At 41.7% G+C, this 17,277-nt stretch overlaps 1 protein-coding gene across 2 annotated transcripts in view; it reads left to right on the plus strand.

Annotated features, from left to right (window-relative positions):
• The window catches only part of slit1b (slit homolog 1b (Drosophila)), a 51,048-nt gene that overhangs the window by 7,312 nt on the left and 26,459 nt on the right, over positions 1 to 17,277 (plus strand). Inside the window, exons 4-10 of one of the 2 annotated variants that reach the window (XM_028973233.1) lie at positions 452 to 523; positions 11,948 to 12,019; positions 12,431 to 12,502; positions 12,585 to 12,656; positions 13,721 to 13,884; positions 14,069 to 14,213; positions 16,046 to 16,117. In XM_028973233.1, the coding sequence (XP_028829066.1) occupies positions 452 to 523; positions 11,948 to 12,019; positions 12,431 to 12,502; positions 12,585 to 12,656; positions 13,721 to 13,884; positions 14,069 to 14,213; positions 16,046 to 16,117 (669 nt within the window). Of the gene's footprint in view, positions 1 to 451; positions 524 to 6,061; positions 6,183 to 11,947; positions 12,020 to 12,430; positions 12,503 to 12,584; positions 12,657 to 13,720; positions 13,885 to 14,068; positions 14,214 to 16,045; positions 16,118 to 17,277 lie in introns of those variants that run through there. The other variant, XM_028973234.1, reaches the window with a different exon arrangement.

Below are 17,277 nucleotides of genomic sequence, written 5' to 3' on the forward strand. Positions count from 1 at the left end.
CAGTACTTGACAATCATCCTGTTGATGGATGTACTTCTCTGTTCGTCCTTTTTTTGGCAGATATAGTATATGAGGGACACCTCACCTCAAATGGTTGTTGGAGATGCTCTGACCTATTAGTCTAAACTAATCATAAACTACATTATTTCTGACATATCCCACCCCAGAGTGTGTTTGTGTGTAGGGCTCGTCTTTTAATTTTTTGATGAAATTTGTGTATGTCCTGCTTTTCCAGGAACTAAATACATTCTGTGTTTAAATCAACCTACACCTTTTGCATTTAGTCGTCGCTTTAATTTGTTCACAGAACCGAAAACAATGTTTTAAATGTTCTGTTGATAAAATGCACTGAATGTATTTTGTGCTCGGAAATAAGCACTTGACACATTACACCCAATAGCGTGTGTTTGAACTCTGACCCCTTCCTCTTCCTTTTCACCCTGCCCTGCAGACGTCTGAACAAAAACCGGCTACAGCAGCTGCCAGAGCTGCTGTTTCAGAATAACCCTGCCCTCTCCAGACTGTGAGTACACACTTCACTCCTACACTCTCTGTTTCTCTTACATATTTATGATAACACATATACAAACATGCTTTCATAGTTTATATTTATGTGCGTTCAGAGAAATGTGCAAATGTGCAACAGACAAACCTTACATCAAAAAATGCCAATTTTTAAGAAGCATTTGTCCTCATGTAGACTAGTGCAGACTTCTTTTCTAATATTTGTGAGGACAAGTACAAGTTCACACCCAGTCTCATTTTCCCAGGTGAGAATGTGGTTGTGGGTAAAAGCCATTATCAGCCACACAGCAGATTCTTTCTGCTGGTGTAAAGTGCAGGCACCCTTGTGAGTCCTGCACCACAGGCACCGATAGAAGGTGAAAGAGGGCAGATTTAAAAGAGGGATTTACTTTATTTATTTCATCAGACAATTTTACACTCATTTCATGATAAATGCATGAACGTAAGACTTTTCTTCCCAATGCGGTACGTGGAGTTCATCGAAATTCCATTCCATTGCATATTTTCAAGGTCATTGGCATGTGTTTGATGTTGGCATCAAACCTGTCACTGCTTCAGTAACCATCTGGATCATTCAGGAATAATAAGTGAAAATCCTGCCATATTTTATGTTTTATGACATTCTCATATAATGATGGAGAAGGTGTCTGGAGAACAACAGGAAGGTGTATGGAGGGACGACTAGAGAAGGAGGGTGGACAGATGTTCTTGCAAATTTTACACCTTCTCCCTCTCATTAGGGAACGGCCATATGGACTTTCTGTGTTCAGTCGATAAGCATGTAAATTCTTAACACACACAAGCACACACACATGCACTTTCAACATCCAGCCAGCCAGGACGGATTTTCTCACGTTGCCTTGATAAATTCATAATGCACATCTCAGGGGGCATACACACACTCACACACACACACACACACACACACACACACACACTCACAGTGGGATGCCATCTGTGTGTGATGCAGTGTCCGATGCCCGTGCTGGACAGTTCGCCACATGAATGTTTTTGAATGTTGTTTTGAATGAGTTTGGCAATTAATTCGGTGTCCTCTCTGTCCCCCTTCTCTCATTCATGGCTTTCCCTCCCTCCCTCTCTCTCTCTTCCTCTCTCTCTTCCTCTCTCTATGGCTGGGTGTGGTCTTTTGTGCTACCTCTGTCCTCTGTTGTGCTGCTTCCACACCCAGACCTGCTGCTTTTGTTGTAGAACCTTCCTCAGGGTCTTGCCAGGTCATTCTGGGAACTGCAGCAGGAAATGGGCAAAAAAAAAGAATTGCTCAAATATTTATATATGAAAATGAGCAGTGGGCAGCCATGACAGGAGCAGTGTGTGGGATCGGTGCTTTGCTCAGTGGCACCTCAATGGCACTTTGGTGGATCGGGATTTGAACTGGTAACCTTCTGATTACAGGGCCGCTTCCTTAACCGCTAGGCCACCACTGCCCCACTGGTGTCTTGCCCAGGGACGCAGTGGCAGTAAGTGGGATTTGAACCTGGGCCTTTCTGGGTGAGCTTATGCAGAGTGATGTCATACAGATATTAATGTAATTAAACCTTATCAAACCTTGAAATAAACATTACTAACTAACAACAATCATTACCTTCAAATTAAATGTATATATTACAAATAATAAATTATTCTGTTATTTCCATAATGGCATAAAACTTGCTTCATGTTATTATGAAGGTAATTCTTGTGCCACCAAAATATTCCTGACCTTTTCAGGCCTATAGTACTGACAAAAGGTGTCATATAGCATGGCATTGTTGGATTTTGGATAATACTGTAATAACCCTCAGAGGTACTGCCAAGGCTTTATCAGTGCCACTGGTCCGCTCTCTGTGCAATCAGACGAGGCTAATTAACATTGCAATTACCAGGAGCACTTTGTAATGATGGCTTGGCTCTAATTAGCATGTAGGATCTCACTGGAGTGTAGTGCTGATTGAGCAGTAAGCTTGACAGTAATGGCTGCTTGTGCGTGCATGCTTGTGTATGTGTATGTGTCTAGACAGGGGTGGCGGGGAGGGTGTGTGTGCATGCTTTGTGTTCTCATTAAGCTGAATGGCTTGTTTGCGAGCAGGTAACAGAGTCAGATGGATTCTGGGGGAATACCAATTAAAAGGCTCCTAGACGTGGCTTCAGAAATGCCAGCAGTAAACACACACACACACACACACACACACACACATATACACACACACACACACACACTTAACTCTCTCTCTCACACACATATCATAATCACATGCAAAGAAGCAAGAAGTGAATTTGGAACTGGAACGTTTGGGACCAGCAGCACACACCCACACACACCCCTCCCCACCACATACTCTACGTATTACTGTTGATCATCGAGTGGAACTCTGGTGGATTGTGTCTAATGTACCCAGTCTTGTGATGTGCCGGTAATTGGATTGGGACTGGGGTACAGGAGCAGAGAAATGTTCCTCAGGGGCAACACATAATAAAACTCATGCTTTATTTACACGCTTCATGAATGTGTATGTGGTTTTCGATGGAAAATAGTTTCAAGTATGTTTTTAACCATCTTTACAGTAACTTACAGGGACTGCATCAGTGTAAAAATAGGAACAATAATTACATTTGATTTCATAAATGCTCTTGATATCCAGAGACCTGCTCAAAGATCTGAAGGATGGGCTTCAAACCTTTTAAATAACTTCCTATGAATATTGGATTAGATATTTTTTAGTCAAAAGCTAAAATAGTCAATCTTGCAATAAACCATTCAGGTAAATCAACATTAAAAATGCACTAAATCAACATTAAAAATGCAACATTAAAAATGTATTTTTTATCATTCTCTGTCTCTCACTTAGTCACATTTTAAAAACCATGAAAAACGTAAAGACCAAGTCTAGAGTGACTGGTTGTGAGGTCAGTGAGTGGAAATATTGCTGAAAATCTGTCTTCTGCTCCCTGCTCTCTTTTCTCAAACGACCCAGTAGTGTTTCTGGGAAGAAACAGAAAAGTCCCTTTGAAAATGGGGATTCAGACTTTTTATAGATATCACAGCTGAGTGTTGAGAAATGGAAAGAAAGGCAAGCAGAGATCCACACAGCACCAGGCAGAAAGCTGAAAAAGTAATGGCAGCGTTAAAGTTCCCAGTGAACCAACTCGATACAGTCCTCCGCTCGTGTAAACGGGACACAGCACTTTCAAGCCATTTGAAGAAACAAAATGTTTCCAACCGAGCTAAAGTACATTTTCCTGCCAACTCATATTATTAAAATAAAAATTAGAAGGATCTGTGCAGTGGTAACACCACCCACACAATCTTCAGTTTAGGTCAGGCTGCATTGTTTAAAACACCTGTTATGAACAATGTAAAATTTGACATAAAATAAATTTATTTCAGCATTTGTGTCAAAAGAGCAAAATAAAAATTTTCATTTGTGATACTGGGCATTTCATGCCACCGTATCTTCCTTTGAATGTTTGTCCTGAAGGCTCAGCAGTTGAATTAAGCTCCTCTGTGACAGATGACCAGGGAAAGAAGGGCTTTGATGGAGCAGCTAACACCGGGTTAAACTAACTTTTAATTTCCTAATGCAAACAGCCAATCAAAATTGGGTAAATATCAGCGGGCAAAAAAGGCAAGCGATTAAAAATACAACAAAGACGCTCAAAGTCTCTCTTCTTCTTTCCCACTCATCCCTCCATCCCTCAGTGGCCCCTGGAGGAGGATTTTTCAATTAAACACATCACTCCTGGGGTGTCACACAGCATGTCCTCAATATTTACAGAGGAAATGCTGCCGCCAAGATGATGGTCTTGGATGGCCTTTATTGTGTTTGCAAGCAGAGGTCTCAAACAGTCCGAGGTCGGCACAGACGCGGAATGTTGCCGTGGGGAAGCTGATCCCACTGCACCGGTGATGGCAGGGGTTACTTCCTTCCCAGGGTTCAGTGGGGTATTTGTAGAGTTGCAAGGATTAACCGGTTCGATGATTATCTGTGCTGTGAAACGTCAAGACTTTCCCAACATTGCAAAAAAACTAAAAAAATACTCAAGAACCAAAGACATAGAACAGTGTGACCTGCAATGACAAAGTGAAACACCCCAAGCGGATCATGGCAGAAGGATGATGAGAGACAACCAACAAAGTGACTACTCCACCTAGGAAGCGCTTGAAGTCTCCTGTGTGGGAATATTTAGGATATCCAAAAGAAGCTAAAGGAGAAATCCAGGACCAGGACCCATTTGCAGAGCTTGCAGAAAAAAGTTGTAGCCAAAGGGGGGTTACAGATTCTGGGATGGAGGGGTGGCTATTATAAATCTGCAACAATTCACCCCTTCAGAGGCTAATTTTATAAAACACGTATCTATTAAATAAAACGTCATAAAAAGGTGCTGCTCAAGTTGCCGTCTAGTGTTGTGGGCTGCTAATTAAACTTTGCTTCCTATTTGTCTATAAAAACACGGTATGTTTACTTCTCCGATCGTCTCCTGAAAAGGAATTTCAAACGTAGCCTGTTTGCATAGGTGCTAAAACGGTAATTCCCATAAAGCATTGATTTAGGAAATATAGCGTCTCATTTTATTAAGTGCGGTGACAAGTGGAATTTTTGTGTGGATAACTACGTGAACATGCGCACCTTTTCGCACTTCAACTTGAACTGATTATGAACTGTTGAAACTAGACAGGTTTAAATTATTTTCTTTTTTTATAGTCAATGCATTTTTGTAGCATAAAAAATGCTACAAACATGTGTACAAAGATTACTTTTATTTTATTTACACATGCTTGTGTGTTTGCAGGATTATTTCTATATATGACTATAATTTTAATCGTATCAACCCTCCCTGTAGGTGTGTGTGTGTTTGTATGTTGATGTGGACGTTCATTTACATTCTGCGCCTGTTTGTGTGTGTGTCCTTTTTGACTCTCTCAGTTGTTTTAACACATTTTTGCCTGAAGCCGGCTCTTTGATTGCTAGGGAGCTGTAATGATGACACAAAGACAAATAAGAAAGAGAGAGAGTGAGAGAAATGGCCCCCATCATGGTAAAGCTCATTAATGCAGGTTTCTTGATGAAGCTGTCAGGCATATGGAGACAGCGGTGGGAGTGTAAAGGCCTGCAGAAGCGGTTCATTAGAAAACATCCATCCTTACTGTCCTGAGGCAACACAGCAGTGATGACACACACCCACACACACCCAGATGATGATGATTAGCGTCTGAAGCGCTGTGTACTGGTGATGGCCCAGCACCGCGTCTTCCCTGGGTTTGCATAGTTGGTACAAAGCACCATCTATCTTGGTGAGCAGCATTCATCGTTGGTAAGAAACAAAAGAGACAGGGCTGAGCAAGTGTTTCCAGGTATCTGAGTGTGCGGTTCTTCACTCATAAGCGTCTTCTGGTGACTTATTCAGCATGGCAGCCTGGAGCTCAGAGGAGCACCATCAAAAATTCACACGTTGCTTTTCTCTGTTTTCCTCTGTGTGACTTTTCTCAGCTAGAAGGACGTGTTAGCATCACAGCGCCTGATCCGTGGCACTCTGCAGAGTTCACGGCATGAAAGAGAGCAGCGCTGATAAGATGCTCAGACGACAAGGAAACAAGCCACCGAGAGGAAGTGACATGGGATTGATGGATGATGCATGATGAGGCGGCAGGGTGCACTAGAGTAAATACGGCATCGAACAAACACATGTGAACAGTTGTTTCCGTAGCTACATGACATTCTTGGGGAAAGGGGCACAACTGGGAATGCCTTTGTATCCTAGAAACTGACATCACATCAAGGATTTTTTGGGTGGTGGGAGCTGTGTAGCAGCGCCACATGTATCTGTAGGAAAAACAGGGCCCGTGACTCCTCTCAACATATGTGTCTTATTGTCTTATTTCCACTTAGAGGTCACACTTTACAAATTCCAAGAAAAAAATTAATCAAACATAACATTGTGTAGAACATATGTAACCTTTTAAATCATGTGTCATTCAGAGCAGAAAACAGGCCATATTTTAAGATGTTTAAACTGAAACAGTGTACCCACGATGTAAGAAGAGAAGAAAGTCATGAGGCCAGAAAAATTGAGACAGGTCCATAGTCACTACTGAGTAGCCTGTGAACATCTGGGAACTCAGGAGACCAGTTGCTGGAGTTTTGGGAGAAAAATGTTGTCCAATTTTTGCCTTATTTGGGATTCTAGCTGCCAAATGATGTGCCAAATGTTTTAAATTTGCCTGGACTGCAATCAGGCCAGTTCGACATCTATGAATATGTGGTTTAGCATCAACTTGCAAGATAATCTACAAAAATTATATCCCCTGGATGGGAGCAGATGTTGCTCTGTTTACACATTTGAACAGTGATGGTGCCTTTGCAGATGTGCAAGATGTCAATTTCATAGGCACTAATGCATGGCCCTGCTCCTCTTTAGTCTGGATGCGGCAACCATGCTTTGCCATTTTAAATGATCCTTGGCCGAGAGAAGACAGCAGCATTTCTTGACATATTTCTTCCTTCGCTTTAACCTGCATTTGTTAAAATGAACCTACTTTGTTACGAAATGTGTCTCCATGAGCTCATATTTTTCAGGTTTTATTTTCTACTGTAAATATAATGTAGGTTTAATGGTGTTTTTTTTCTTCTTTCATAAAACCTGATACTGACCATCTATCAGTATAGTGACACACAAGGGGCCAGGTGTGGCACTGTCTGCAGAAAATGAAGCACCTGCAGCACCTTTGCCACAAAGAGAGCAGGAGGAAATTATTTGGGGCGGACAGGGGAATCAATTAGTCATGTCTTCATTTACACCATGGATTACCTCACATGGGAAGCAGCCATTTTATTGTAGTGAAATTTAGGACACAGGCTGTCTGGTCTTTCATTGTGTTTGAGATCGAGGTTAGCGCACTCAGTCGAGACCTCTGGTCATTTGTGAGAGATATGGAAATCCATCATACACAGCAGCTCCTGTCACTGATGTCAGCTTCCCTTTTGTCAGAGGAAGGACAATGAATGTTCATGCTAATGACATTTATTACAAGAATGAATGAATGAATGAATACAGTCTTAATATTCACTGTGTTGTAGTTTCTATACATAAGTCAGACAATAAGAAAGTTACAAATTAATCTAAATAATCTCTAGAGAGGAAGATCTTGAGGTGCAGTTTGAAAGTGCTCAGTGACTGTGCTGTTCTGACCTCAAGGGGAAGTTCATTCCACCACTGAGGGGCCAAGACAGAGAAGAGCCTAGATGAGTGTCTTCCTCATACCTTCAGAGATGGAGGGACCAGGCGAGCAGTACTGGGAGGCTCAGAGAAAACGAGGTGCAGTGTGAGGTATAATAAGGGCTGTGAGGTAGGATGGTGCTACTCCATGTTTGGCTTTTAGGCCAGCATCAGTATTTTGAATCTGATACGTGCAGTGACTGGAAGCCAGTGGAGGGAACATAGCAGTGGTGTGGTGTGGGAGAATTTGGGAAGGTTGAGACCAGCTAGAAGGGAGTTACAGTAATCCAGTCATGAGATTAGGACTGAACCAGTATCTTGGTGGCCTGTGTTGACAGATAAGGACTAATTTGTCTGATATTGTAGGGAAGGAATCTACATGAGCGGGAAGATTGCTGATTGTTGAGAAGGAGAGTGGGTTGTCTATTGTTACTCCAAGGTTGCTGACCGAATGATAAGTGAAGACAGAATGAAGACAGAATTCATTGGGTGTGTGATGATCTGACAAGACTAGTATTGTTGATTTTATTCTTATTTTTATTTAATTTATTCATCACATCATCTTTTCCCAGTGAAATTGTATTAATTTGTCTCTCTGCCTCACAGTGCTGGTTTAGAACCCTGACCTGAAGGGGGTTTTAAGTGGACCCCCCTGTACATCATATCTAATAAACATATATATATATATATATATATATATATATATATATATATATATATATATATATATATCTATATATATATATATTATATATATATCTATATTACTATATATATATATATATATATATATATATATATATATATATATATAAAATTCATAGGTTTCATGCCCTGATGACTTTGCAATCCTCAGTCATCAAAAGAAGTAGAACTAAATTTAAACCAATCTTTCACATTAGATTAACAAACGTATTTTTGACCATGACTTTACATGGTGAGAACAGCAACATCCTTATATTTTAGAATTAAAACCAATAGGTAAGAATGAGTTATGTATTATTTAATATTTAGCACCCATCCTTTGTGTTCATCTTCCTGGGAATGAACTCAATCCATCCAGAAAATCCTCCATTAGTCACTCTTAACCCATTGCGTAGTGAGATGGAAAGGTAAGATTAGATACTTTGGTTGTCTCTGTTAATGGTCTCCAGAAGCCAGAATAGATAAGCAGAGCTGGGGAATGTAAACATCACTCCATAAATTGCCCATGATTCAGTTTGGTGGACCAGAGCTATCTGTGTTTATTGCCCCAGAGTCTACTGTTTGATGACTGGTTAACCCCTGTATGGCCTTCTAATATACATCCTTCACTCCACCTCCTATGTACATCATCCATCCATTTAAAAAGCAGACGCCGCCTATCTTTTTTTATTGAACGGAAGCCAGTAGATTGTGCCAACAGCCAATACCTACTCCTCCGGCTTCCACATTCTTCTCCTCCAGCCCTACACCACTACGTCCTGGTGTAAAGTTTCTACCCTTCACACACTAAATTAAATCCCCATAACACACACATCCCGAACCCCAACAGAACACATTTATCCGTAACATGGTTAACTATTTGCAGTTCCCGGGCGCGCCCGTCCCGTCGGCGCGTATCTCACCAGCAAGGCATGCTGCTCCCAACTCATGGCTGGCCTCCTCTGACACACGACATATTGTATGTGAAAAACAGTATGTACTTCTGTCTGCGTGTGCGAACTGGACACCGACACCAGGCTGGAACCGGACAAGCTGAGCGGTGAATTCATAGTATTCGAAAAACAGTAGACGACAAGTATGCGGATGACCTACTACTTTCAACCGAATTCTGTAGTAGGCATTCGATGGACACTTCACTATCCCATAAGGCAGCGGGAGAGGCGACGTCATGTTCGAAACATGGTGGGAAACGGCTCTTTTCAAGTGTAAACTGTAAAAATGTAATTCAAATGAAGTACCTATTCAGGTACTATGCGATTTCAGACACAGCATTAATTTATGTGCCAAGCATTTGTGTGTCCAAATCTGACCAATCTTTATATCCGTCTCCTAAGTAGGTGATATACATGTAAAGAAAAGTAGATGGTTACATGTAAAGAAAAAGTAATATTTGAAAGCAATTCAAATTGTGTTGGCAGGTCTATGGTAACAGCAAATCAGAAATCAGAATATCTGCTGAGGGTTTTAAGTCATTCATAATGTTTAGAAGTCTAAATATTTGCAGCTTCCTTGACATATTGTTTCTTTTTAGCCTGAATTACATTTAATTAGATCAGATGAATATATATTACATGTTTATTTTAGAATGATTGTTACATTTATAAAATATATTTTTTAACAAGCTAATAATAGTAATAACTAGAAACCAAAATTCCAGAGGAAATTTTGATGGGCCGGTCCGGGCGTTTTTCGTAGGAGCGCAGGCATAACCTCCTGAGCTGGTCTCAGCTGTGAAATCAAGTGTTATTAAAGTATCCAATAGAGCAGGCAGTGATGTGAAATTTGTTGACGTTGAAAAAATAGCATGTTAGCATGCTAATGCTAGCATGTTAACATCAAAAACGCTAACAGGGTGTGGCCAAGATGCGTCACTGTAAATATGGTTACGTTTGGAGCATGTTTAAAAATTAGCATGTTGGCATGCTAATGCTAGCATACTAACACCAAAAACGCTAAGAGGGCGTGTCCAAGATGCGTCACGTTAAATTTGGTGATGTTTCGAGCATGTTTTAAAATTAGCATGTTAGCATGCTAATGCTAGCATGCTAACATCAAAAAGGGGCGTGGGCCGTGGCCAAGATGCGTCATGTTACCATAAAGTTACCGAAGGACAGGGTGTCCCTACAAAAGTGACCGAAGTACCGGGCGTCCCCACTAAAGTAATCGAAGGACAAAGTGTCCCTAATAAAGTGGCCAAAGGACAGGGAGTCCCTAATAAAGTGGCAGAAGGACTGGGCATCCCTAATAAAGTTCCTGAAGGACAGGGTGTCCCTAATAACGTGGCCGAAAGACAGGGCGTCCCTAATAAAGTTACCGAAGGACCGGGCTTCCCTACTAAAGTGGTCGAAGGACCAGGTGTCCCTAATAAAGTGGCTGTAGGACAGGGCGTCCCTAATAAAGTGGCTGAAGGACAGGGCGTCCCTAATAATGTGGCTAAAAGACAGGTTGTCCCTAATTAAGCGGGCCAGGTGGTCTTAATAATGTGGCTGATTGGCATCCTAATGAAGCTGCTGGTTTAAGATTCCATTGAATTACAGTGCTGGCGCTGCTGCTGTATCAGTACCCCTTGTAGGGCCCCCTTTGCTGGCAATGACACAGTAGCAGTAGTACTTAAAAGGGGTCCCATTTTACAAATGCTACCAATGCTAAAATTAGCATTCAATACATTTCAATGGGAAATGACCCTGTTTGAGTGTTAATAGCTCGGCCACGCCCAGTCCCATCGCTTATAAAAGTAATAGCACACCTCACACAACAAAGTAAAAATGTATTTATTTATTTATTTTTTTGCCCATTGACATTTTTTTTTAAATTTGTGCATAATCCATAAATCATACAGAGACAAGCCATATGTCAACCCTGTCATTGCAAATTCTAAGAAAACAAATATTTTCACACTTTTAATGGTTTGGTCACGATTTGTGCGTTTTTCCCAGTTTTCCGGATTTTTCCGGGTTTTCCAAACCCCCGTTGGTGGTAGCGACTCGTCCCATATGTCAGATCGTAGGAGGCCTTAGGCCTCGCCTTGATTTTCGGGTCGCTAGCTTCAGCAGTTAGCCTCAGGGAACCAAAAACCTGTTCCCAGCACAATAGAAAAATAGTCTGTCATTCTGACAGGCCCAAATAATTTAAAAAGCATTTCTCTAGGGAAATGTTATATCGCAAGAAATATCATTATCGCAATATTCAACAACAAAATCGCATATCGTATATTTTCCCAATATCGTGCAGCCCTACTGCAGAGGTCTACTCACTCCCAAAATTCCACACAGTTTCTTTGCCTTTTTGTTCCCCTTCTGTTTTGCTGAAGGAAACTGGAGTCACCATTTCCATGATTGTCTGATCTTTTATAGAGTCAGTGCCATGAGAATGCCCCTGGCACTATTGGTATATTAGAAGCAAATCTAAGATTTGAAACGTTGAGTACTCTGGGGCGTATCTGTGCTAATAAATGGCAACTTAGGCTGTACCAAAATAAAAGAATCATCTGTGGCTGTGCCGACAGGGACCTGAGTGAGAATGCCATCCAGGCCGTTCCCAGGAGAGCTTTCCGTGGTGCCATTGACATGAAGAATCTGTGAGTATCGACATTTACATGCACTTAAATGCTGTGCTGTTATACAGACTGTCCCCTAGTCTCTGATCCATTATTGATCAGATATTTTTCCCGGTGGTGGTGTGTGTTTCCTCCGGGTTCCCTCCCACCATGTGTACTGTGTGTATGTGTATGGTGGGATGGGATCCGGCAGCGGTTATGGAAAGAGAGTGAATGAATCCTTGTAGCGAGGTGCCACAAGAAGCCTCTAGTTGAAGTTGCATCTGCAGAACATAATTGTGAGGCATGAATTGAGTTGGGATTTCCTCAACTCTCTTCCTTTATTGCTTCTCTGCATAAACCTTCAGTGGCAAGAAACTATTGTTATCGGTCCACCATCTTAATAATGGCTGTTTTTTGTCTGTCTGTTTTCTTGCTGGTGAACGTTTGTAGACAGCTGGACAAAAATCACATCAGCTGCGTTGAGGATGGAGCTTTCCGTGCCCTTCGAGTTCTGGAGGTTCTGTGAGTGTCCCCTTCTTTTTGTGCTGATCTCTTGGTTATATCTTCAATAAATGCAACAGTCTTTATTTAAATTTCTCCACAGCACCTTGAACAACAACAACATCAGCACCATCCCGGTCTCCAGTTTCAACCACATGCCCAAACTCCGCACCTTGTGAGTCCAGCGATCCTTCAGCATATCCTGTGTAATTCATATCCCTCCCATATCAGTTGTTGGATCAGCACCCATATTTAGTTCTTGTGGATCAACACCATTTCCAGAGTACTTCATGGTTAATGGTCCTTGTCTATAATGTCCACAATCAATATCCATTATGTGGATCACAGGCACGTATACAAAACATGTTACAGCATCTCACTGCATCTCACTGCATCTCACTCACTTCCAACTCAGCCTTCATGCCACTTAAACTCGTACTTCTTCTTGTCTGGTGTCTGCTTTGCTCAATCTTTAGCATCATTTATATTTTTTTATGATCAAGCATGTGTGGAAGCTTGTCCTACTCTGGAGAGTCATGAAGGAATTTCAGCCACAGCATTACATTTTTGGAATCCTGCTCCTGTGCCTGCCACCGAGTACTGGTTGTGATATTTTTGAAACACTTAATTCCATTTGTCAGCCCAGAACCATTGGATTCCAAACAAAACCACAGTTGGAGCAAGGGTTTTACTAAAATACTGTATATGTCAGAGTTGTCAAATTACTGTTCTTGGGGGTGTGGTTGGACAGTGGTGGAGTAGGGTGACCTTTCTTTTTGCAGAGAAAGTCATTATTTTGATGGGTTAAGAGTTTTATAATATTATGAAATCAAAGTGCTTAAATGGCATTGAATCTAATTTAAATATAGAAGACAGTTCAATTCTACACAAGCCCTCTTTGGATCAGAGTACCTCCAAAAGCCTGGCCTGATATCTCAGATTCTTCTATCATTCTATCAAGGCAAACTACAATCAACAATGTTTTTGCTGATGATTAATTAACTTCACAGTCTTCACAGTCTGCATGCGGAAGGCCATCCCAATATTTTTAACAAAATAGTGGATGGTTAACTGCTTTAACAGCTGCAGAAAGTGTGAGACATTTATGGTGTGAACTATATCACAAGATCAAGACAACAATAAGAAAAAATAATCCAATGATTTGAGACCCCAGAGCCACTCTGCAGTTAAAACCTGGACCTCTGTTTCATTTCAATTTCCTGTTTCAATGTTCTCCAGTCGTCTACATTCCAACAGCCTGCTCTGCGACTGCCATTTATCATGGCTCTCTCAGTGGCTGCGTCAGAGACCCACACTTGGCCTGTACACCCAGTGTAGCTCCCCACCCACACTACGCGGCCTCAACCTGGCGGAGCTGCAGAAGAAGGAGTTCACCTGTGCAGGTTAGTCTTGTTGGTCCAATCCTCTGTAAACTGGCAAAAAGTAGTAAACAGAAATGACTGAACATTAGACAAATGAAGGTCCAGGAACACTTCCCTCAGAGGACAAAAATGTCACATTTCCTGTAGGTTTGTGTAGGACTGAGTTTTCTGCATGTTCTCCTCATTTGTGCCACCTCCTCTGAAGGCATTTTAGATGCAACTGTACAACCGTGTGGACTGGCCTCAGGTTCCTGTCCTCCAATGTGTAGCTGCAGTAACAACATTGTGGACTGCAGAGGGAAAGGACTGACTGCCATTCCAGCCAACCTGCCTGACAGCATGACTGAGATGTGAGTACCAAGAATATCAAGCAGGTCACCACTGGTTGCCAGAGGATTTCCATAAGAAACATGTACAGTACAGAGACTGTGAAAAAATACATTTGTGTCTCTCGAAATCAGGTAGCCTTTGCTGTGATTGCACCATTTCTCACTCTTGTCTCCACCACCTTAAGTTAGACAATGGGGACAATTTCCAACAGTCCTGAAGGTTTATGCTGAACACTTTCTAATCATGGAGGTAAAAAGAGGCGACTCTGAAAAAAACTGATTCATCAAACATACTTTGATTAATCAAACATACACTTCCTTCTGATACAGAATTACTGCGTTGTCACCTGATTTCCTTCAGCTGCTTCCATTAGCGCTTGCCACAGTGGAACAACTGGTCTGGTTGTCTGCACAATTGACTTGACAAAAGTTTGACAAAAGTCTTTCCCAAAAGGACTCATGGCTGTATTAGTTCAAAAGGGTGCTTCTATTAAATAATGAGCAAAATATTTACATTTTTCTTTGTTAATAACTCTGCAGAAATTTTTTTATGTCAATATGAGGTGCTGTGTGTACATTAATGGAACTTTAGTAAATGGCTGCAATATAATAAAGAGTGAATAAGGCAGAGATTATTTTGTGTATTCCATATTGGCCCTGGGAACAGCATGTGCCAAGTTGCTATGTATTCTGGAAAGTGAAATAAGGTCACCATTTCATTTATGTGATGCTCAGAGGCTGCTGGGTGCACACAGTTGGTGTCAATGCACCTGATTATGGAGTCCAAGTTGATCAATCCAAGATGAAACCAATTAGGCTGGATTGATCAGGACTCCATAAGAGCGGTCAGTTGGCACCCAGGCAGCGTGGCTGTATTAACATTGAGACCAGTACCTTTGTGTCTGTTTTACTCCTGTCCTTGGACACACGCCTCTGAGTTGATTTTAGTTCCTTTTGTTTCCTTTTTGTGGCCCTCGTGCCTGTTCTGTTTATGTTTTTAAAAAATCCCCTTTTCCAAAATGCCCTGCTCTTGCACTAATTTGGCCACCCAGTCCTCAGTCGTGACAATTTAAATTTTAGACTCGATCTGGATTGGTTCAGAGGGCATGTTAACATATCAATTACAGGAACAGTGAGCTGAAAAATGATGCAATTATTTTTCAGTTCTGGCAGAGCTGAAAATGAGACTTGTGACCATTCTGCATTAAAGTCAGTTGCTTCAAGAACAAAGCAAACATGATTCAAGACTAAATCAACATTTTTCAACAAATTATATTAGCGCTACATACAAAGCACATCAACATTGAGTGCCTGCCCTCTTCTGAGTGTTGAATGGGCTACATTTACTACTGACCTCTAGTTTCGTGCCTCATGAACAGTATGCGTTTAATTACCAATGAAAATGTTGTTCTATTTGCACACTTAACCTCTTATCCCCAGTCTCAGCCCACTTCCACCTAAACATTCACACAGTATGACCTAGACCCATGCGTGGGTGGGCCATCTATTTAAATCTGCAGTGCATTATTAAAAGGTACAGACTCTCCTCTAGGTATCCATGGCAATGACCCTAGCATAATGAAACCATGGTAATACATATTGTGATAAGATACAAAAGCTAATATCTGTACATGGTAGAGAGAGATCATCTTCAGTCTTGGTGAAGGTGACTAGAGGCTAATTGTGTACAGAACTGAATCAGTGATGCACAATCATAGGGAAATATTAATATTCATGTAAATGAGTAAATTAGGACATTTTTGTTTGCTCACAAAATTTCTCTTATCATAAAACCCAGACAAAGCAAATCAAATGTACTGGAAAACGTACACATTCTTTCTTTCTTTCCATAGACGGCTGGAGCAGAATGGAATTAAGTCAGTCCCCCCAGGCGCTTTCACATCCTATAGGAAGCTGCGGAGAATGTGAGTGAGCATGTCACTGGAATAAAGGCTAGAGATTTGGAATTAAAAAAAAAAAAAAAAAAAAAAAAAAAAAAAAAAAAACCAACCTTTGCAGGCAACATGACATTTTGACAATGAATTTCCAGGATATAGAAGGCACATTTCATATAAATGAGCTAAAGAAATAAGCTAAACCATATGCGGCACCAAGTGTCAAGTGCAAAAAAAACTACATATGCAATATGTGCAACAAAATGAATGATATGACTCAAATCACTTGTTGCATTTTGTCCACAGAAAGATAAATCAGTGTCACATTTTATCCATAAAAGTAATGTCATTGTTGTGACCGTAAGGTTACTTAAATGCTCCCACTTGGTCCACCCCAGACACAGGCAACAAGCAAGGTATAATTCAAACAGTACACTTTATTTGTTGTTTAAAGACAAGATGCATGTTGGGGACGAATATGAGAATAACACTGCCAGGAACGGTTACACCTCACTAGTACTGCAGGGTTGATGTCACGATTTGCTGTGTGTACCGGGGGTGGTGGCAACAGTTCAGAGCACACGTACAAACCCACAAATCAGAAATCGGAGATCACACCAAACACACGTTTACAAACTGCAAGTGAAGCACCACAAATGCACATTTTAAGAGGGTTGGGTGGGTAATAAAATCAGTATGGTGACAAACCAGACTGGTTCTTAACCCCCATACACTAAATTATCTACTAAGAAAGATCTTAAAAACTAGTGTACCCAAACCCACGAAACAAATGGTCACACGAATTGTCAAACCGGAATTGTTCACACGTCGGTCTCCAAGCGCTCCACTCCGCAGCTGCGCCGGATCACGAAGTCCATGATCCCGCGAACAAGCTCCGCCCAGTTCCCGGCCAGGCAACAAGCTCCGCCCAGTTCCCGGCCAGGCAACAAGCTCCGCCCAGTTCCCGGCCAGGCAACAAGCTCCGCCCAGTTCCCGGCCAGGCAACAAGCTCCGCCCAGTTCCCGGCCAGGCAACAAGCTCCGCCCAGTTCCCGGCCAGGCAACAAGCTCCGCCCAGTTCCCGGCCAGGCAACAAGCTCCGCCCAGTTCCCGGCCAGGCAACAAGCTCCGCCCAGTTCCCGGCCAGGCAACAAGCTCCGCCCAGTTCCCGGCCAGGCAACAAGCTCCGCC

This window comes from Denticeps clupeoides, chromosome 3 (genome assembly GCF_900700375.1).
Source record: "Denticeps clupeoides chromosome 3, fDenClu1.1, whole genome shotgun sequence".
Classification (NCBI taxonomy): Eukaryota; Metazoa; Chordata; class Actinopteri; order Clupeiformes; family Denticipitidae; genus Denticeps; species Denticeps clupeoides.